The sequence below is a fragment of the Orbicella franksi genome, chromosome 8 (assembly GCF_964199315.1).
Source record: "Orbicella franksi chromosome 8, jaOrbFran1.1, whole genome shotgun sequence".
Lineage (NCBI taxonomy): Eukaryota > Metazoa > Cnidaria > Anthozoa > Scleractinia > Merulinidae > Orbicella > Orbicella franksi.
Window position 1 is genome coordinate 26,874,173 of NC_138152.1, and position 19,053 is coordinate 26,893,225.

At 40.9% G+C, this 19,053-nt stretch overlaps 3 protein-coding genes across 3 annotated transcripts; 2 read left to right on the plus strand and 1 right to left on the minus strand.

Annotated features, from left to right (window-relative positions):
* The first annotated feature begins 87 nt into the window (after positions 1–87).
* On the plus strand, positions 88–2,616 carry LOC145495038 (uncharacterized). The gene has a single exon (XM_081474616.1). It carries the CDS (start codon positions 107–109, stop codon positions 1,289–1,291), a length of 1,185 nt encoding a protein of 394 aa, XP_081330742.1. The 5' UTR covers positions 88–106; the 3' UTR covers positions 1,292–2,616.
* Positions 2,617–6,096: 3,480 nt separating this feature from the next.
* On the minus strand, positions 6,097–11,714 carry LOC145495037 (adenylate kinase 2, mitochondrial-like). The gene is made up of 7 exons (XM_081474614.1): positions 11,180–11,714; positions 10,943–10,988; positions 10,177–10,253; positions 8,871–8,984; positions 7,923–8,017; positions 7,196–7,268; positions 6,097–6,721 (listed from the first exon to the last, which is right to left on the minus strand). Exons 1-7 carry the CDS (start codon positions 11,357–11,359, stop codon positions 6,503–6,505), a joined length of 804 nt encoding a protein of 267 aa, XP_081330740.1. The 5' UTR covers positions 11,360–11,714; the 3' UTR covers positions 6,097–6,502.
* A 5,014-nt stretch (positions 11,715–16,728) lies between these two features.
* Positions 16,729–17,925, plus strand: LOC145494307 (uncharacterized). The gene is made up of 3 exons (XM_081473749.1): positions 16,729–16,874; positions 17,479–17,597; positions 17,678–17,925. The coding sequence occupies exons 1-3, from the start codon at positions 16,729–16,731 to the stop codon at positions 17,923–17,925; spliced, it is 513 nt and encodes a 170-aa protein (XP_081329875.1).
* Positions 17,926–19,053: the final 1,128 nt, after the last annotated feature.

Genomic DNA, 19,053 nt, shown 5'->3' on the forward strand with positions numbered 1-19,053 from the left:
GCGGGAGTTTTCGAACTTAGCATAACAGCCATCTTTGAGACGTGGTTATATTTAACGGTGCTCTAGAAGAAGTTATAAAATGCCGCTACCAGTTTATTCACCATGTATGAATGTGAATGGTGTTTTAGAGGATGACCAGTTGGAATTGATATCGAGCTATTTTAAACAGGGATACAGCAACTTGGAAATGCTGGAATTTTTAAAACTTCACGGAATAACGATAAGTATATCAACGCTGAAAAGACGACTTCGAACCTTAGGCTTGTCAAGACGTCCCGCGAATATGCCTCTTGATGAGCTAAAGGGGATCATAGAGAGAGAGCTCGGTGGCAGTGGCTGCTTCGTAGGCTACCGCAGGATATGGGCCAGACTGAGAAGGAAAGGATATATGGTAAAGAGAATAACAGTCATGAAACTTTTAAGAGAGCTGGATCCAGAGGGAGTCGAGAGCAGAAAAAGGAAGAGACTTCGCCGAAGAATATACCATGCAAAAGGGCCCAACTTTGTCTGGCACATCGATGGCTATGACAAACTGAAACCTTATGGATTCTGTGTGCATGGAGCCATCGATGGATTTTCAAGGAGGCTAATTTGGCTCGAGGTTGGTCCCACAAATAACAACCCTGAAGTTATCACTAAATTTTACCTTGATGCTGTAAAACAAATCGGTGGTTTACCGAGAAAAGTGAGATCAGACGACGGAACTGAGAACAGCATGGTTGCTGCAGTACATACATTTCTGAGGTCGAGCCACAGTGACGAGGATGCAGGTCTTGGGTGTTTTCTCACTGGCAGGTCCACAGCAAATCAGAGGATTGAAGCCTATTGGTCACATCTAGCTAAGGATGGTCCTGGTTGGTGGATTAATTTTTTTAAAGATCTGCGTGACTTGGGTCTATTTATTGACTCAGATCCAGTTCATGTTGACTGCATTCGATTTTGCTTCATGTCTATTCTAAGAAATGAGCTACATCAAGTTGCGGAATTGTGGAATCAACACAGAATATCGTCAAGCAAATTTGGAAACAGCAGTGGTCCTCGGGGACGACCTGATTGCATGTTTTTTCTACCTCACCTTTACAATACAGATGACTATACAACGGATGTAGACGAAGATGACCTTCAGGAGTTCTATGATCACTCCACAATGTGCCCGCCTGACTACAGTGAGGATTTCAAGGAATTTGCTCTGACTATTATGAATGAACATGACTTTCCAGAGCCACACGATGTTAGCTCTGCTCTTGATCTCTATATGAGACTCCTCAAAGAGGTGGAAAAGTTAACATAATTTTTCTCAAAGCATATCCTTCGAACGTGTTCTTCCACAGTTTTGTAACCAAAAGCACGAGCTATTGCCATATTTCAAATTGCACCTGTATGTATGAACATTGATTTTCATTACCCCACCCTCTCACTGACAATGTAGAGTCTTTAATGGGATATCTCAGAAGGGAAGACAAGGCAACATCAAAAATTGTCTTCCATCTTACGCTGCAGGGATGGTATTTGATACACTTTTTTAAACTGAGACCTAGATGTGTTTAGTGTCGTGGTTTTCACAAAAACAAGAAGAAAACCAATACTAGTAAAATAATCTTCTAGCAGTTTGCCTGGTCTTTAAGCAGCCAACCTGTAATAAGCACTGGGGGGAAATGAGGACACAAATTCTATATAATAATAACCATTTATTTAGCAAATGACAAGTGTGTTTTTGTCTACATGTAAGCCACTCTAAATGTTAAGAACCAGAAACGCTAAATACGTACATAACTGGGTTGGTGTGTGAACTGGAATTGACAAACGCTAGAACTCAAACACTTATTATGTCAACAACTTAAAGTAAACTTTGACAATTAATTAAACAAATTGTCTGGGATCTTAACAAAATGTTGAGTGCATGCTACTTTCCCTAGCCTGAAATCTCAGCATTTTAAAATTTTTCTTGCACAGTCACCTCCTCCCAAGACCTCTTATGGTCTACCCTGAAATCAGAACTTCATACCTAAAATACAACAGACTAACACAACATTCTGCCCAGCTTGAAAACACGGCTGACACAGACCTCTGGTTCTGAGGCTGCCTTAGTTAAAACTACAACAGTACATAGTTGAGAACACACAAAAATAATGGAGATTTTAGGTCATTTCAGACACCAATTTTGTGCATTCCAATTAAATAGCCTGTTATTTACAGGGCATGATTCAACCCTTCGACAGTTAGTTTGTGACAGAAAAACATCGATCAAAAACCTAGGCCAGTAGAGTTTCTTTCATATAATATCCATTTCCCAGTTGTCCCGATTAAGAATGTTCATGAAGTCTTCCCTTAATTCCACAAAGTTAGCATATGTGGATGGAATTTCCAAAAGGGGTCCACAGGTGTGGGCAATGGGTCTTACACTCAAGCCCTCGCACTTAATGAAAGTAACTTCTATCTTCTTGTCAATCATAATATCCATAGCTGTTGTAAATCGCAAAAATTGTAGGAGTTTTGGCATCTCCAGACCTCTTACAAATCGCTGCAAAAATTTAAATGCATCTCTCTCTCCTTCACTTTGTGGATTTGAGGTGAGACAAGATAGCACCTTTTTCGTTGTAGGTTTAAGACTATCATAGAAGCCCTCAACTGCTGAAATAGTTTGGAACTGGGGATACTGCTTCAAATGCTGTACAAAAGGTTGCAAAGATGAAATCATGAGATGTGGTTTCTGAACTAGTTCCTGCTTGGAAATTTCAAGAATGACTTGGCTAAGGTTTTCAATGGTAACCACCCTTCTACACTTGAACCTTTCAAGAAAATCAGTAAATTCATCTTCATCATCTGGAAGCTGATTCTTCCTCATAATATCTACAATGAACTCTTCCTCTACTGGGGATAGGTATTTTGTAAATGAATCAACAAACATGGAATCTGGAACTTGGTTGCCAAAGAGGCAGTAGCATAAAAAAGCTTTTGACAAAAAGGTGGGAAAATAGGAGACAGACACAAACCCTTTAACTAAAATTCTCCCCACAGCCTCCCACTCCTCAACAAAGTGGTCATGTCTAACAAAGGGAACCCTTTCTCTCTCTCCTATGGTCATGGAGATGGAAAATTCACTCCAGAATAAAGTGTACACTTCACAAATTACCCCAACACCCACACCTTGTTCAAACTCTCCCTTTTCATTAATCACTTTAAAATCAATATTACAGTTCATTACATTTGGGTCTTTAAAATGTTCAATCAATTCAGTTCTTATGCATGATCTGTGAACTGTGAGAACTCTCTCTGGAAGATCTCTTGATGAAGAGGGACATGGAGAATCCTGCTCTACAGAGCCTTCATCACGACTACAATTCTCTTCATTTGTAAGCCTTGGGTAACTGGTTTCATCAGCCACATTGCTATGCGATCCTTCTGCCTCGATTTCAGCCACACCATTTGAAAGAAGTGCTACCCGCCTAGATCTTATTTCATCCATAGTTAGTAAAACTGGGTTTTCTGGTGTTTCTGGGGTTTCTGTAGTACATGAATTCCCCCCATCAGCGATCCTAGAAAACTCATATTCTCTGTTCTGCTCACATCGAATGCATTCTTCACCTTCCAAATACGTACAGCTACATACTGAACAAACAACGCGCTTACCAGCACCTGATGCTACCTGCGAAGTATTCAGGTTGACTGACCGTTCAAAATTTTCCTCCTCTGCTTCAAGTTGTGGAAAGAATGTGTCTTGGTGCTGTGATCTTAGATAGAGGTAAGTTGTCGACGGATAGAGACCATTTTCCTTTAAATAACTTTCAATAGTTCCTTCACCAGGAAATCGAATAATGGCCGTTTGGGTTGTGTCGCAGATATCTAGGAGCATGTCGTCAACAGAGCCAGCGAAAGCACTTTTCCCGTCAGGGAAAAACAAAGTAGTGGCTTTTTGCTTAAGTTCTTCAACTGTGGGAGGTTCCGACGCAGTATAAGCAACGAACCGGTTTCCGCCACCGTTCTTCTGACGAACTGGAACAAAAACTTCTGACTTCTTGTCGTAATGAATCCAGCGAACTTGGATTCGATGTTCTTTATCGGTCTTTCTTTTCTTCCCTCTTGACTGACCTCTGATGCGGTCGAGCAATCCAGACAGTCGGCTTACTGTTCGTTGGTTTGGTTCACTGGTCGCTGCTTTAGAACTCGTAGAGGCAGATTCACCCTGACGTCTTATTTCCTCTCGGACAGTCTGCCTTATTATAGCATCCATCGTTTTAAAACGCCAAGCACTGCAAAACACAAACTAGAGGACAACTTTGCCGCCTTCCAAAATGGCGGGAGAAAAACACTCGCCTGTCTCAGTTCCCGTATGTTAAGTTCCAGTCTTTTTCGTCCAACCGAAAAATCACAACTGAACTGTGAAAAATCACAACTGAACTGTTTCAAAATCACAACTGAACTGTGAAAAATCACAACTGAACTGTTTCAAAAATCACAACTGAACTGTGAAAAATCACAACTGAACTGTGAAAAATCACAACTGAACTGTTTCAAAAATCACAACTGAACTGTGAAAAATCACAACTGAACTGTTTCAAAAATCACAACTGAACTGTGAAAAATCACAACTGAACTGTTTCAAAAATCACAACTGAACTGTGAAAAATCACAACTGAACTGTGAGCCTTCTGGGCCATCGTAACAAACACATCCTTTTGTTCCAATAAATTTGCACGTGTGCTGGCCACGTGAGTGAAAACGCTCTGTAGAAACTATCAACGAAAGTCTAAAATTGTGCTTTCTGCATTTCCCCCACAAAACACTGCCTCAAGGTGAAAGGCCATGTTAGTTTACACGTTCAAACGAGATAACGAGTTTCTCTCCAGATTCAGAAAAATACACTTGTACACATCGAATTGCGGCCTTTTTGGTTAAATCCAGCGGTCGACTGCAAAGGCAGATTCGTCTCGGCTTAAATGTTGAAGCACTGAGTGCAACTAACACATTACACAAATTCTCCTATCTTTGAGGGATAATTTTACAAGCACGTTCGTGAAACCGTTTTTCTTTTCTAATTACGCCGGTATATGCACGTCACGACCAAAAAAAATAGAATAAAATAAAACAACAAAATAAAACAGTAAAAATTCTAAAAAATATTATTGTATAGCAAGCTCCACAACCAGGTCTTCGTTGCGATTGGTTACTCAGGCGGGCAAGCTTAGGCTGAATTCTCAACATGGGATTAACCACTGTTTCCAGCAATAAAATTATGCTCATATATGCCATATTCAGTAATATGTTTTTCTTCACCAAGCGTAATGGGTCATGATAGCTGGGAATTTGCCTAGACCTGGTTCTTTTCTTCCCGTGTCAAAAATATCATCATAACTAATCGATAACTGGCAATACATCAACCTCGTTCGTACGGTCAAAGGAAGAGGTATCATGGAAACGAGGTTGTATATGTTCCAGAAACTGTCATCATTCATTTCTAAGGGCTAACATTTTTATTAGCTTGATACAGCTTGGCGCGCACGAAGAAACGAGCGGCGAAGCCTGGAGGAGCCTGGGGGACAGAAAACTGAACGGCACAGCCCTGCCCAATGATTTACAGGGTCCAATGCGATCCCATTTTGCTGGGAACATATCACCTTCAACAACCTGCAAGTCTGTCGCTCTCGTGTCTGGCCCAAGCTTGGAAGTAATCTTATGCTAGAGAAGATTCTGAAGTAGGGAAAACTCGCTCAAACCGAACTTTTTTCTCGAGCCCAGAACTTTTACGGTCAAACAGAGAGAGATCTGGGTACGATATAGAGAATCGGTGTGGCGCGCGGGAAATGTGACAAACTGGTTTGTCAAGCTGGTTTCAAATTGGTTTGTTTATTTTGATTAGACAGAACACCAGAGCATTTTTATCACCCCGCTGACGCACATTTCACACAATTTAAGACTTTCCACAACTATCCGGATATTTTGGGGATATTTAGAAATCTCCGAGATATTTAGGGAGCATTGAGATATTTAAAAATATTTTTGGGATATTTAGAAATATTCATAGCTTTTTTGGCTGGGCCTGTGTATTCTTCGTTATTTTCTCGAAACAATAGGTATTTCTGTAACAGAAACAAGTGGTTTCGCGTGGATTTGAAAAATATGCATGTATTTCATCACTAAAAGCACTAAAGCAGCAATTTTCCAAGATGAGCGATGCCGGTGACATCGCAGCGCCTGGATCTTCTTCCTCATATCCTTCTACTACAGGTACAAAATTTTTGGAAAATTGGAAAATTTTGGTCTAAAATCGGTTAATTTTAAAACGTTAACAAAAACAAGATATTTAAAAAGGGTTTTTTGAGATGTTTGGAGAAAAATATTCTGTGATATTTAGAAATCCGGAAAGATATTTACGCATTTCTACGTCACTTTATTTTGTGGGAAGGCCTATCACACATTATGTATGTCAAAAAAATTCTCGAATGGACATCAAAGGAGGGCAATTACAACCTAATTCATAATGTCATCCGGAGATAATTCTTCATTAAAAAAATTTCCTGGCGCGAGCTTTCGCTTTTTCAAACTCCCTCAAAACACTATTGAAAACAACATCCGGGGTTTCTGCAGCATCGATGCGAGAATGGAGCCCGCGCTTCTTATAATAGTCGACCAGCGGTGAAGTTTGCTGATGATAAGCTTGTAAGCGTTTCTTCAGGGTAACCTCGTTATCATCTGACCGACGAACCAGCGGCTCACCAGTAACCTGGGGACGAAGGCACACTTTAGTTCATTTCAACCCATAATGGCTTTTGTTAAATTTGCCAGGCATTGACTATACCAAAATGTTTAATTTGTATTTTAGTTGTTGGGATTGTGGGGTCCAAATCTCTGTGTATTAACTTCCATTGCTTCTAACAAACTACATGTAATGTGCATAACATAAGGCAGTACCTTAGTATTGATAGAAAAAGAAAAAAAATGGAAAAAAGATGCAGAATTGCTGTACAGTTCTATCAAATCTGAGCAGTGTATTACACAACTCAGATAGTTCAGAAGACCAAAAACAAAATCAAGCAATCAGGGTCCTTTGTTGTTAGTCCAATATTATCTAAGAATTGGACCCAGTAGATGTGTGTAAGTGCCACATGTATAGCATCAGCCTCCATTCAAATAAGTTTCCCAGTATTATTTGATCATTTAACAATTGATACCAATTACTAATAAAAGCTAAACTCACATCATCCTTCATTGACTCCTTGGGTGGGTTAAATTCAGTGTGATAAGTTCTTCCACTAGGCTTGTGAAGCAACCTGAAAGTGATGATAATATACATGTACTTTGTGAATGCAGCGTGGCTGATGGATCTGTTTACCAGTCGTGTAATCTAGAGGCAGAAAATTGAAGCCTCCCCAGCTCCCCCAGCCAGTTCCAGGCTCATGGTCAATGGGAAGGATTGAAAAAGCGGGCGGGCTGCAAGCGGGGTCTGGTTTGAAGCAAGTCATTAATCCTCTCCATTGACTGAGAGCCTGGAACAGGCTCTGCCTCCCCCCTTCCCCCTTTACCCATGATGCACCACCCCACAGCTTCATGAAGATCGATTTGTCCATTTGCCACCTTGGATATGAAAAGAAATCTGGAGCGAGTTTCATCTCACAGTTGTTTGTGGGATTGTCATTGGGGACAATATAGCTTGCAATCTTTTGTTTTGTCAACCCCAGTAACAATCTCACAAGTCACTGTGAGATGACACTTGCCCCAAGTTTCTATACTTGTTTCTAAAGCGGTGAATGGCGCATGAACTGCCATTCATTACTGACACCTTCATACCCTCACACCTTTGCATTTCATTGACCCTTTTGCTCAGAGAACCCATGCTACAGAGAAAGAAACATATCAGACAGTTTCAACATTTAATATTCATGAGTTGTTCACGCAGCCAAGCTACAAGTTCAGTATACATGTACCTTCCAGTAATCCGCCGCACCAGTAGTGAATCGTCAATAGCAAATTCAACCACAGCATCCAATCCAGTCTTCCTCTTTTCCATCAGTTCATCGAGCTGAAATCACAAACTTACTCACATCACAAATAAGTTCTTTGGACTGTGCCCTTTGCATGAACCGGCACAAAACCTGTTACAATGTACAGTTCACTTAGTTTCAGCAAAACCAGAGTTCATTACATGTACATGTAATATCTAACTCTGTAACACAGCAACCTCTATGATATGGACAGTCAAGTTTGCTCATCTCTTTGGTGTCCATGAAAGAGATTTCCCTGAATTGGATAAAGTTTTGTGATATCCACAAGTGCAAGTCTTATAAACCAAATCCAAAGCTGATGCTGACAACAGTCAGTATAGAAATCTTTGCCACTGCACAAAAGTGCAAGATGGACCAAATCATGTGCTTTACATGTAATTGGCCAGAATTAATATACCCAAGCACACGAGATGGGGCAGTCCCACCCAGTTGAGATTTCCCACTCTACAGTATCCCGCAAGACCACCCTGCCGTGTATGTCACATGATACAGTGTAAGTCTCTAACTGACCAAGCTTGCTTGGTCTACAAACATGCTATAAAAGATCTTGGCCAATATCTAGCCACCCAGCCACAAGATTGTAGATGACAGTTGAAAGGTATAGTGTTATAGATTAACAGAAGTGCATGCATTTACAGGCACACAAGGGTTTCATTAAGGGCTGGGCACTGTGCAAATTGACCGGATGGATGGTTTTGCCTGCCTGGTTTGACCATCTAGCAGAAGGGTTTTTGTTATAAAGAAGTTCAATTCAAATACTTTTGCACACCTGTTAAAACCAGTTGCCACCCTGCTGAAAATGTTAATGAAACTCCTGTGCACATCCACCAACCCTGGTACAATATGCACATCCAGTGTCTTTATACATACCTTTTCTGCTTGAACCACTGTTCTCGGAAATCCATCAAGAAGGAAACCATTTGCACATTCAGGTTTGTTGAGATTGTCGTCAATGAGTTCCACAACAAGAGTGTCACTCACAAGCTGAGAAATAAAAGCCAATATAAGAAATAGGACGGCTTAATGCTGCAGTAGGCTAATTTCCAAGCCCTGTCATAGTCTGCATACAAGCTACATGTAAGTAGCCTGTATGTAGCAGGCTGGAGCTTATCCTGGTTTCTGTACCATGAAGTGGCAAGGAATATTTCTACTGCCCCCTGGATGAGATGCTACACTGTAGTCCATCGTAGTCTCGTTACCCACCAGCATTAAATTTGATGGTACCCATTTGTACACCCAGGTGGAGAGGGTATCTTGCCCAAGAACACAACACGATGACCCTGGCCAGGGCTCGAACACGGACCAATTGATCCAGAGTCGAGCACAACAACCATGAGGCTACAATGCCTCCAGAATGCTGTCTTATGCAAATGAAGACAGGTTTACAAATAAGACGTGACTTACATACAAGTGACTTGTAACATATTTCTGAAGAGTGCAAACGCTTTTATGCAGGCAAGATTTTGGTGTGACTTAATTTTCTTTTTGTGAATAAAGTGGAGCAAAACCTCTGGGACCAGAGTAATTTGCTGGTTGACACAAAGACTAAATAAACAATAAATGAATCACACATGTTGCTTCTTCTTATTCACCATCAAAGCATAAATTAAATTCTTATGAGTTGGTCTTTCCGTATTTCGATATTGAAATATTTAGACCCTTAGAAACGCGGAAGGTGGCTTTAGAAAATGATTTTAATTTATCCAATAAACCCAAGAATCTGATTGCAGTCTGTACATGTACATTGACTCGCATCTCAAATTGTTTTAACCTAAGCAGTTTTGTTGCCAAAAAAGCGACGAAAATGCTCCGGCAAACTGTAAACAGCTACTTGTAATAACTGATCTCTTTTTTTTTACAAGGTTACACTTTTCAACTATGAAATGGTAAAAATATGGTAATAACACCAATTATTACTTGACACAGACATGTACTTTGTTTACATCGCTTGTGTATAAACTCGGCCGTCATTACATGTTGAAAAATATTCAATCTCGGCTTCCAGTGGTCATCAGAAAGAGTTTGACCTCTAATTTTAAAGCTCTCAAAATGCTCTGGTTTACCAAATATAAATCTGTTAACATTTTGAGGCAAAAATTTTAAGTTCTCAAAACATTCAGCCTACATGTACTTTCACCGGTTTGTATTATGTTCAAGTATTCTAACTTGTCCTTACCTGTCCTGCATCCATAACCTGCTTCACTTTCTTTCCCAATGCAGAACCAGATGCCACAACAGCTCTCAACATGTCACCTAACATGACAAACAAACCACTAAATCAAACTATTACAAGTTCATTCGTCAAAGCTTATTATTATACATTGAATTCACTATCTCTTTTCTGTGGAGTGCCATTAAAATTTCTTAAATGCAAATTTGAGAATTTCCTCCTTTCCTAGAATCATCTCGGCAATCTTGCTTGCTTCCCCAAATGTAAAACCTTAGAACTGGAAGTTTGTACAGTTTGACTCTGATACTAAAATACATATATATTTATAAACTCGTAGAAAAAGATTTAAAAATTACATGTTTCCCCCTGCTGATTTAGTTTTAACCCTACATGTACATTAGCCATGCAGTTTTTAGCAAAAGGTGGGAACCCCTTCATACCAAAACAACTCAACAACTTGCCAACTCAGGCAGCCAATCAGAGCACAGAGTTTGGTTCATCTTGCCAACCCAACGGAGTTAGCCATATAATAAAATGAATCATTATATAGACACACGTGTTTTACTGGAAAATACGGTACACCACTCGCAAAATTCATATGATGACACATCCGGGACTCGGGTGGCTTATTTTCCATATTCTCACCAGAGGCTGGAATAAAGTTAAGAGACTTTCCCAGGGGGTGGGGGAGAGTGAAGCCAATTACGCTCACTCTGTTATTTGAGAGTCGGCCTGTTATTCACAGCAATGTAAATACAAGTAAATAACTTACCCGTAGCTAAATGACAAACGCAATATTTCTCTGCTAATTTGGGTGCCTACATACACACACAAGGAATGAATAAAATTGAGCTTATTAGAGGTCAATATCCAACGAACTTCAACAAATGTGGATTTGTGATTAAATAGTATTCTTATCAAGCCTACTTATAAGCAACAAGTTAATCAAATATTCATTCAAATATCACAAAATTCTAATGCAAATAGCAATGAAAAAATCGCCTTCAACCTGTGTTCCTTTGCCGGCTCCTGGTGGGCCGAGTAAAATCCCATTGACTCCTGTCTTGCCTTGTTCGGATCCACCGAGTTTGTTTGCCTTCGAGACCATTTCTTCCAGATCGTTCGGGCTCTGTTGTCCTCTACCACCTTCAGCTTTAAAAAATGTTTTCGAATCTCCCGGTGGAGCCATCTGATGCTCAAGGGATGACTATGAAGAACGAACTAAGCCGAGTGAACTTTCATCGATCCAATGGCTTCCACGTTACGACATGCGCATTACGCAATGATGGAGAAGGAGGAATTGGATTATGGAAAACAAAGGTGTGGACTGTGGAATATCAGTTACACAACAACAGAGTGGCAATCAAAACGCCATCCTTAGAGACCCAGAGGCAGTTTATAGGGCTTCTTCATATGAGCCCGGTCAACCGGGTTGGCTCAGTTTCCGAGATCCCGCCTTACCACTCTTTTCTTCGTAAACATTTAGATTTGTTCATATGAGAAGCCGGAACCGAGATCTGGGACTTTGCGACGGAGATCTCGGTAACCGGGATGAAAATTTTCCCATATGAACACTCCTGCGCTGGCGATCGGGACGATAATTTTTTGACAAAATAGCTTCGCTATCGCAACATAGCGGCAAAAATGGCATTTTTGTCTTATATGTATTTACATTTCAGAGGTATACGGAATACCTTTAGTGGTAAAGTTACAAGAATCTACAAAGCTACAGTAGTCGCGAACGATACAAGTTTATGTTCCACCATTTTGGTTTTGTTTCTGAAATTTCATCCCGGTCTGCCGGGATGAAAAACATTCGTCCCGGTAACCGAACCAGCCCAGTTACCGGGCTCATATGAAGAGGCCCTTAAGTAAGGGCAAGGGAAAGTCGAAATGAGGTGAGAAAAATCGGCTAAGAAAAGTTGTAGAGAAAACTTTTATTTTCTATCTTTTGGTATCACTGGAAAAATGGTTTCCAGTTTCCAGCACTTTCCAAGACTTACATTTTGATGGGTCATTTTAACCACTCTTTATCAACTGATGCTACAATCATGGTATAAAAAAACCTGCCCAATCATTGGTGAACACATTTTTATCATTTTCGTGACACAATAGGTTACCATAGTAACAGTATGACCTGCAAAAAACACTCTTAAATATAGCTTTAAGGGCTTATAGTTCAAACAAGACATGGTGAATTTTTTTTTTCATATTATGAAATTTTGATAAGCAGGATAAGACGCAACTTTTGGCAAAGTTTAAAAAAAATTCTGCACATAGGGTTCAGAGGCACTATAAATTTTCAAAACTTTAAGGTGGCTCTGAACTCCATGTACAGATTTTTTTTAAAACTTTGTCAAACGTTGCGTCTTCTCCTGCTTATCAAAATTTGATAATATGAAAGAAAAAAATTCACCGTGCCGTTTTTGAATCATAAGCCCAAAAGCTATAATTAAGTTTTTAGCAGGTCATACTGTTGCTATGGTAACCTATTGTGTCCCAGAAATGATAACAACGTGTTCACCAATGATTGGGCAGTTTTTTAATACCATGATTGTGGCATCAATTCATAAAGGGTGGTTTTTATGACCCATCAAAATCTAAGTCTTAGAAAGTGCTGGAAACTGTTTTGAGCCACCTTAACAGCATGCGCTACTTTGTCATCCAATCAGAATTTTAAATCAAAACTTATCGTGAGTCGCCCGCAAAGATTTTCCCGGCCACATTTTGCCTCAGGTTTGTTCACGCATTTGCTTCGAGTCTAGAGCGGTTTCCAATCGAGTTGGTTCTTTGGTTTTGGTTTTACTAAGCTCAATTGAAAACCGCTCTAACAACAATCAAACTGCCAAAACCAAAAACATAAAGAAAAACCTTAACTAAAACGAAAGAAAACAAAGCACGAAAATTAATAACAACTGAGCCATCGGGCTATCATACACTTTTATTGGGTTACACGGCATGATAGCTATAGTGATACAAGTTTCATTACTGCTTATTTACAGACTAATGATACAGTCAATAGCATTAGAGGGGCTGCCGCTTTAATTGCCTGTTAATGGCTTGATTAGTTGTTAACTTGGTAGCGGCTATCATGTAACCTGACGGTTGTCATACGAAAGCACATGTGGCTAGCTACTTAGCGACATCAAGGCCCTTTTAAAACTTTACAGTGGCACCTTACTTACTTATTAATGGTTATATAAATATACATGAAATTGATAATATATTTGAGCCTAGATCTATCGATAGGCTTTCTGTATCGCAGGTAAACTTAACGTTGTTGTCAAACTGCGAGGATCTCTTTCTCTGTTCCACAAAAAAACTTAAGTTTTGTTAAGTTTTTAAAAATCTTCCCATTTTAGTTTTGTATTCACTTTGGAGTTTGGAGTTCATTCCAACCCTTTGTGCATATACCAACCATTAGATAGTATGAAAGGCTGTTAAATTTTCACTTGGGTCGAAAAGGCCCACGCACCAGTTTAAACAGAATCTGTAGCGTAAAGCTACTAGGGGAACTTAGGCTTTTTTTTAAGAAAAGTGCTTATCTAAATCAGTCGCCTAGATGGCCAAAGTAAGTTCCGGATGTTTACACTATTTTCCGACCGCCATGTTGGTGTATCACGGAGGCCGCGGTACGCCAACATGGCGGCTCCATACTGGGCTCTGTAAATTTGTGCAAAATATTTTGACGAATATCTCTTGTCATATTTGTTGCACAAAGCTGAAATTTTACCTGATTATAAAACTCGGCGTCCTGCCTTGCCTTAACATATTATTTTGATCACGTGACTTATCTCCCTTGCTACGTTTGGAATGATCACCCTTGATTTCGTTTTTAGAAGACACATAGTGAACTAACTATGAAAGATATAAGTGATCAAAAGTCGAATTTTGTTGAAAAATTTGGCCTTATAAATTTTTTCTACGATCGAAAAGAGTGACGGCCATTTCTAACGTGAGAGGATGGAAATAATTGACCTGCATCTAAAACGCGCTTTTTTCTTGGATGATATTACTAAAAACCGCCACCAATTCCTCAAATAATAGCGCATTAAAACATAACTGTGAGCTGAATTTGGATCCATTGTCATTCATGCCTTCACAAATATAACAATTTATTTTTACTAGTAAACGCCTTTGACGCAGGCCTTAAAGTACTTGAGCGGGAAGCAAGGTTCTTGTACACAAACTGAATGGCAGAGAAGAGGAGTAAAAGGAAAGGGACCGAGACGTGGCGAATAGCCGTTAGCTGGCGTATAGAGGAGAGAAGAGTTCTGATGCTCCCCTCAAGATCACACTTCAGACTTCTTCCACCTGTTCTGCAGATCAACATATAGAAGGGACAGAATGCTTGTTGCTCGTCTGAATCATATCAAGAATTTCTCTTTCCAACAATTTTTGTTTATCCTCTGCAAATCGTAAACCCATTACAGAGGTAATTCTCTGTTGTCCTTAGAATTAATATCGTACGTCAAGAAGATCACTACTTGTTTATCAATGATTGGGCATTTGTGCTATACCATTATTGTGGCACCATTTGATAAACGATAATAATATTCATCTTTCAAAGTATAGCGGTTGGTAAAGTGCTGGAAACTGTTGCCAGCCTCCTTAGGTTTGCGCTGCCAAACTTTGAAACTTCATCTGAAACGTATCAGGGAACACTTTCGTATGACATATCATTGTTCTTGGAATTTGATGTTGTCATGCAACCCAATGTTTTCGGATAACTTTAAAAGTCCTGGAGAGGATTCAGAGTGGTCATGTAGTGGTCATCCTTTTTATATAACAGGTTACCATAGCAACAATACAACTTGTCAAAAACCTTTAAATGAAGAGATTAATATCATTTGCTTTTGAAATGACTCCCCGTGTTAGCGTCAAATTTTACAAAGAAATGTATGCCAGGGGTAAGCGCTCATAAGGCTTCCGGTTTGATTTAAATGAAAATCGAAACAGGAAGCGTGAAGGATTCTGGTAATTGTAGTCACATGACACCGTCGTTCGCAAAAGTCACGTTTGCGGCTACAGCTTGAAGATTTTTTTCTACGTTAGTTAGTGACTTACCACTCGTCATGATCTACACAGCAATCACCAATCTCTTTACAGACCTCATCGCAGTAACATTCACCCACGCGGAAGGGTTTTTCCGACTAGGTGGAGCAGCACGAGTTTTCAAACTACACGATGCGAGAGGTCGATTACAAACTTTATCAACGCCATAACCTTGCACTAAGGTTTGGAACTCATCACAAAGCTCGGTCTGGTTTACCAAAAATGGCTGGCAAGGGGCCGAAGGAATAAAAACACAAAATAAATCAATTGTTGTCTAACAATCTATTATTATATGGTTTGTGAGCCGATATAACGGACGCTCTGATTGGCTGATTCTAAGGCCGATTACGGGCCTGCAAAAACAAAACAGAAAGCGATATAATAAACAACTTATTAGCCTCGACCGCTTGGTCTTTACACGAAAATCTCAAACCTCGGCCTTGCCGTATTGAGAGAATGATAGTGAGGCCAATTTTTCTGTCCTTGGATCCAAAAAAAGAAGAAAATAAACCTACTTACTCGTAACTATTTTTGAACGGGCAAATGAGGCTCACCAGCCGTGGGAAGCAGCCCATCTCAGAGATGGAAAGCTCCGAGCCAAAACCCAGGCGGTAGTACCTTTTAGCCTAACAAGGCAACTACCAGGGGGAGGGAAATCCCGATAACTCACCAATCCTCTCATTCTACACGTACACCGTACAAAAACCCTGATTACGGAAATCAGAGATTTGTTGAGAAAAAACTATACTGGATCAAGTACCACGACTTGCCGAAATTCCAGACGACAACTTTATAACGTGCGACGATGGCAGAGTGATGGACACGGATGAACTCTGCAAAGAGGCTCGTGGACTGAGAGGGTCACTAGCTAATCCCAAAATTATGTATAGGATCGGATGCTGGAATGGCAAAGCATGCAGCTTAAGTAACATATATATAGGATCAGTATCCTGGGAGTTGGTGAGTGCAGGTGGGTTGGGTTCGGCAGGCTCAGAACTCCCACCAGAGAGACCATCCTTTACTCAGGTAGGGAAGATTACCGTTCCCCAAAGTGGAGAAGCAATCATGATGACCAGGTATGCCAGCGAATGTCTGGAGAGTTAGACACCCGTCAGCGACCGGATCATTTCAGCTAGATTCGACTCCAGAAACATAAAGAGAACTATAATACATGTCTGCGCTCCAACCAACGACGGAGAAGACGTCGAGGCAAAGGAGACCCTTTGCGATCAGTAACCGAAAACTTTGGATGCGATTCCCAGACACGATATGCTCTTGGTAATGGGAGACTGGAACGCTAAGGCGGGAGAGAGACAACAGGGTGAGAGCGGCATCGCAGGAAACCATGGTTTAAATAGTGACAGAAACGACAACGGTGACCGCTTTGTGACGTTTTGTGCATCTAACAACCTCTCCAGAACATCAACCATGTTGCCTTAGAAGGATGTGCACAAGTACACATGGACCTCCCCAGTCGGTCGCCGCCAGAACTAAATCGACCACATGGCAGTCAGGCCCCGGATTAAGAGGTCCGCCCCAGACACAAGAGCGCACAGAGGAGCTGATGTGCGGAGCGACCACACCCTTGTCATAACGAAGGCTGAACTCAGGTTGAACAGCACAGGCGAGAAACAGGAAGGGGCCGCCAGGTATGAGGAGATTAAAGTGAGAATACCTGAGGTCAGACAGCAGTTTAAGCTCGAACTGAGGAATAGATTCGGCATCCTGCAGACGCCAGACCGGAACGACACGGTTGCGGATGACCACCAGAACAGTGAGTAGCCTGACCCAACCAACAACATAAATCAAACGTGGCAGAAGATCAAGACCACCTACACTGAAACGGCACTGAATGTATTAGGGCGCAGAAAGAGGAAGTGTAAGAGCTGGATCAGCACGGAAAGTTGGAGAAAGATCGAGAAGAGGAGGACTCTAAAAAAAAGATAGATAATGCAAGATCAGAAAAGCCGAAAAGCAAAGACAGAAATGAGTACAAAGAAAAGGATGAGAGGATGAAGAGCAGTGTTAGGAAGGACAAGAGAAAATGGATCAACAGTGTCGCATAAGAAGCTGAAGACGCTGTACGGCAGGGCCAAAGGAAAGGAGTATATGAAGCAATTAGGAGGTTATGCAACGAAGGGCCAAGGAAGTTAGGAATGATGAAGAGCAAAGAAGGAAGGCTATTGACCAAACAAGGCAAGGTCAAAGTCAGATGCCAAGAGCTTTTTATATATGGAGGATAATTCTAAACAGGCCAGTTCCTGAAGTTACTGATGTGGATGAGACAGATGTAGTGAATGACAGTATTGGGGAGGTAACAAGAGAGGAGATCAAGAGTGCATTTGGGGACGTGAAAAGTGGAAAGGCTCCAGGTATAGATAGCATTACCGCAGACCTTCAAAGGCTGACGCTGAAACGACAGTAAATGCCCTGCATGGGCTATTCAACACAGTATGGGAGGAAGAAAGTGTCCCTGTGGGGTTTATCATCAAACTGCCCAAGAAAGGGGATTTCACAAGTTGTGGGAACTGGAGAGGAATCACCTTCATGTACATTGTGGCTAAGTTGTCGGGCAGAGTCCTGATTGTTGCCGGGACAGATGCTGAGTTGAGAAGGGAACAAGCTGGCTTTAGAAAGGGAAGGAGTACATCAGAACAGATCTTTGTACTCAGGAATATTGTTGAACATGCAACTGAATAGAACTCCAGCCTCTGCCTTTGGTTCGTGGATTACGAGAATGCCTTCAACAGCATAAAGAAAGACATTCTCTGAAAGAGCATGAGATGCTATGGACTACCAACGAAGATCGTGAGAATGGTGCAAGTCAAGTACAATAACTGTACAACAAGGGCACCCAACGGAATAGTTCGGTAAAATATCTGTTCGGATGGAAGGTTGCCTAAGAATTTCGAAATTTTTTTCCCAGCGACGCTCTAGACTTCTCAAATTTTTTCGGAAAACCATAAAGTTTCCCTAGAATTTTCGGAATTGATGTGCTCACTTTTATCATGTCCCATAATTTTCGGACGGTTATAACAATGGGTTGGCAGGCCTACACAACTCCTATCCACGTGTAATAGCCGCTTTGAGAATTTTGCTCGAACTAGTATATCTTTGAGGATCTGCCCCTTTTGTATTGTACGATAGGGGGATCTTTGAATATTTCGCTAAGCAATAATCCTGTTTTTAGGAGGACATTTCACCAGAGTAGAGCCGTTAGAGGTCATAAGTCTGCGTGGTTTCCGCTGTTATCCGCGTGTAATTTGTTGAGTTTGACACCTCTGTTTTTGGCCACGTGCTATTTTTTTTGGCTCGTTTGATTGCAAGATATGTTTTAAGCTCTCTAAATATTAGCTCTGGAGGGACAAAGTTTGAAATATTCCGTGAGCATGTTGGTTACTTGCATTTTGTGTTATTTCGCCGGGCCCGGCTGTTTGATTTACTGTCGCAAGTTATGCTGCTTGTTATCACGGGTGTCATATTTATCTTTGTCCGGCTTCGCCAGAGATAGCTGTAGCTTTCCTTGTTGAAAGCTATGAGTCTGTCTTAGAGAGACGTTCTTATGCTTCTTGCATCAATTTCATCGAGCTTTTTGTCCTTCCAGTTTGTTCGTTCTGGAACTGCAAAAGTAGGTGTTCACGCGCAAGTCTGTGGACCGTTTTGCGTGTTGCTTATGATATTGTGTGGTTTTGTTCAGGCAAAAGCTCTGAATTTAGGAGTTCTTCCTATGATTGTTCATCCAGCTCCACGTTGTGGTTGTCATTGCTTTTAGTTGCGATGTTGTCAGGTTTTCTGGAGACTGTTAATAGTCCCTCTTTTGTTAGGAGG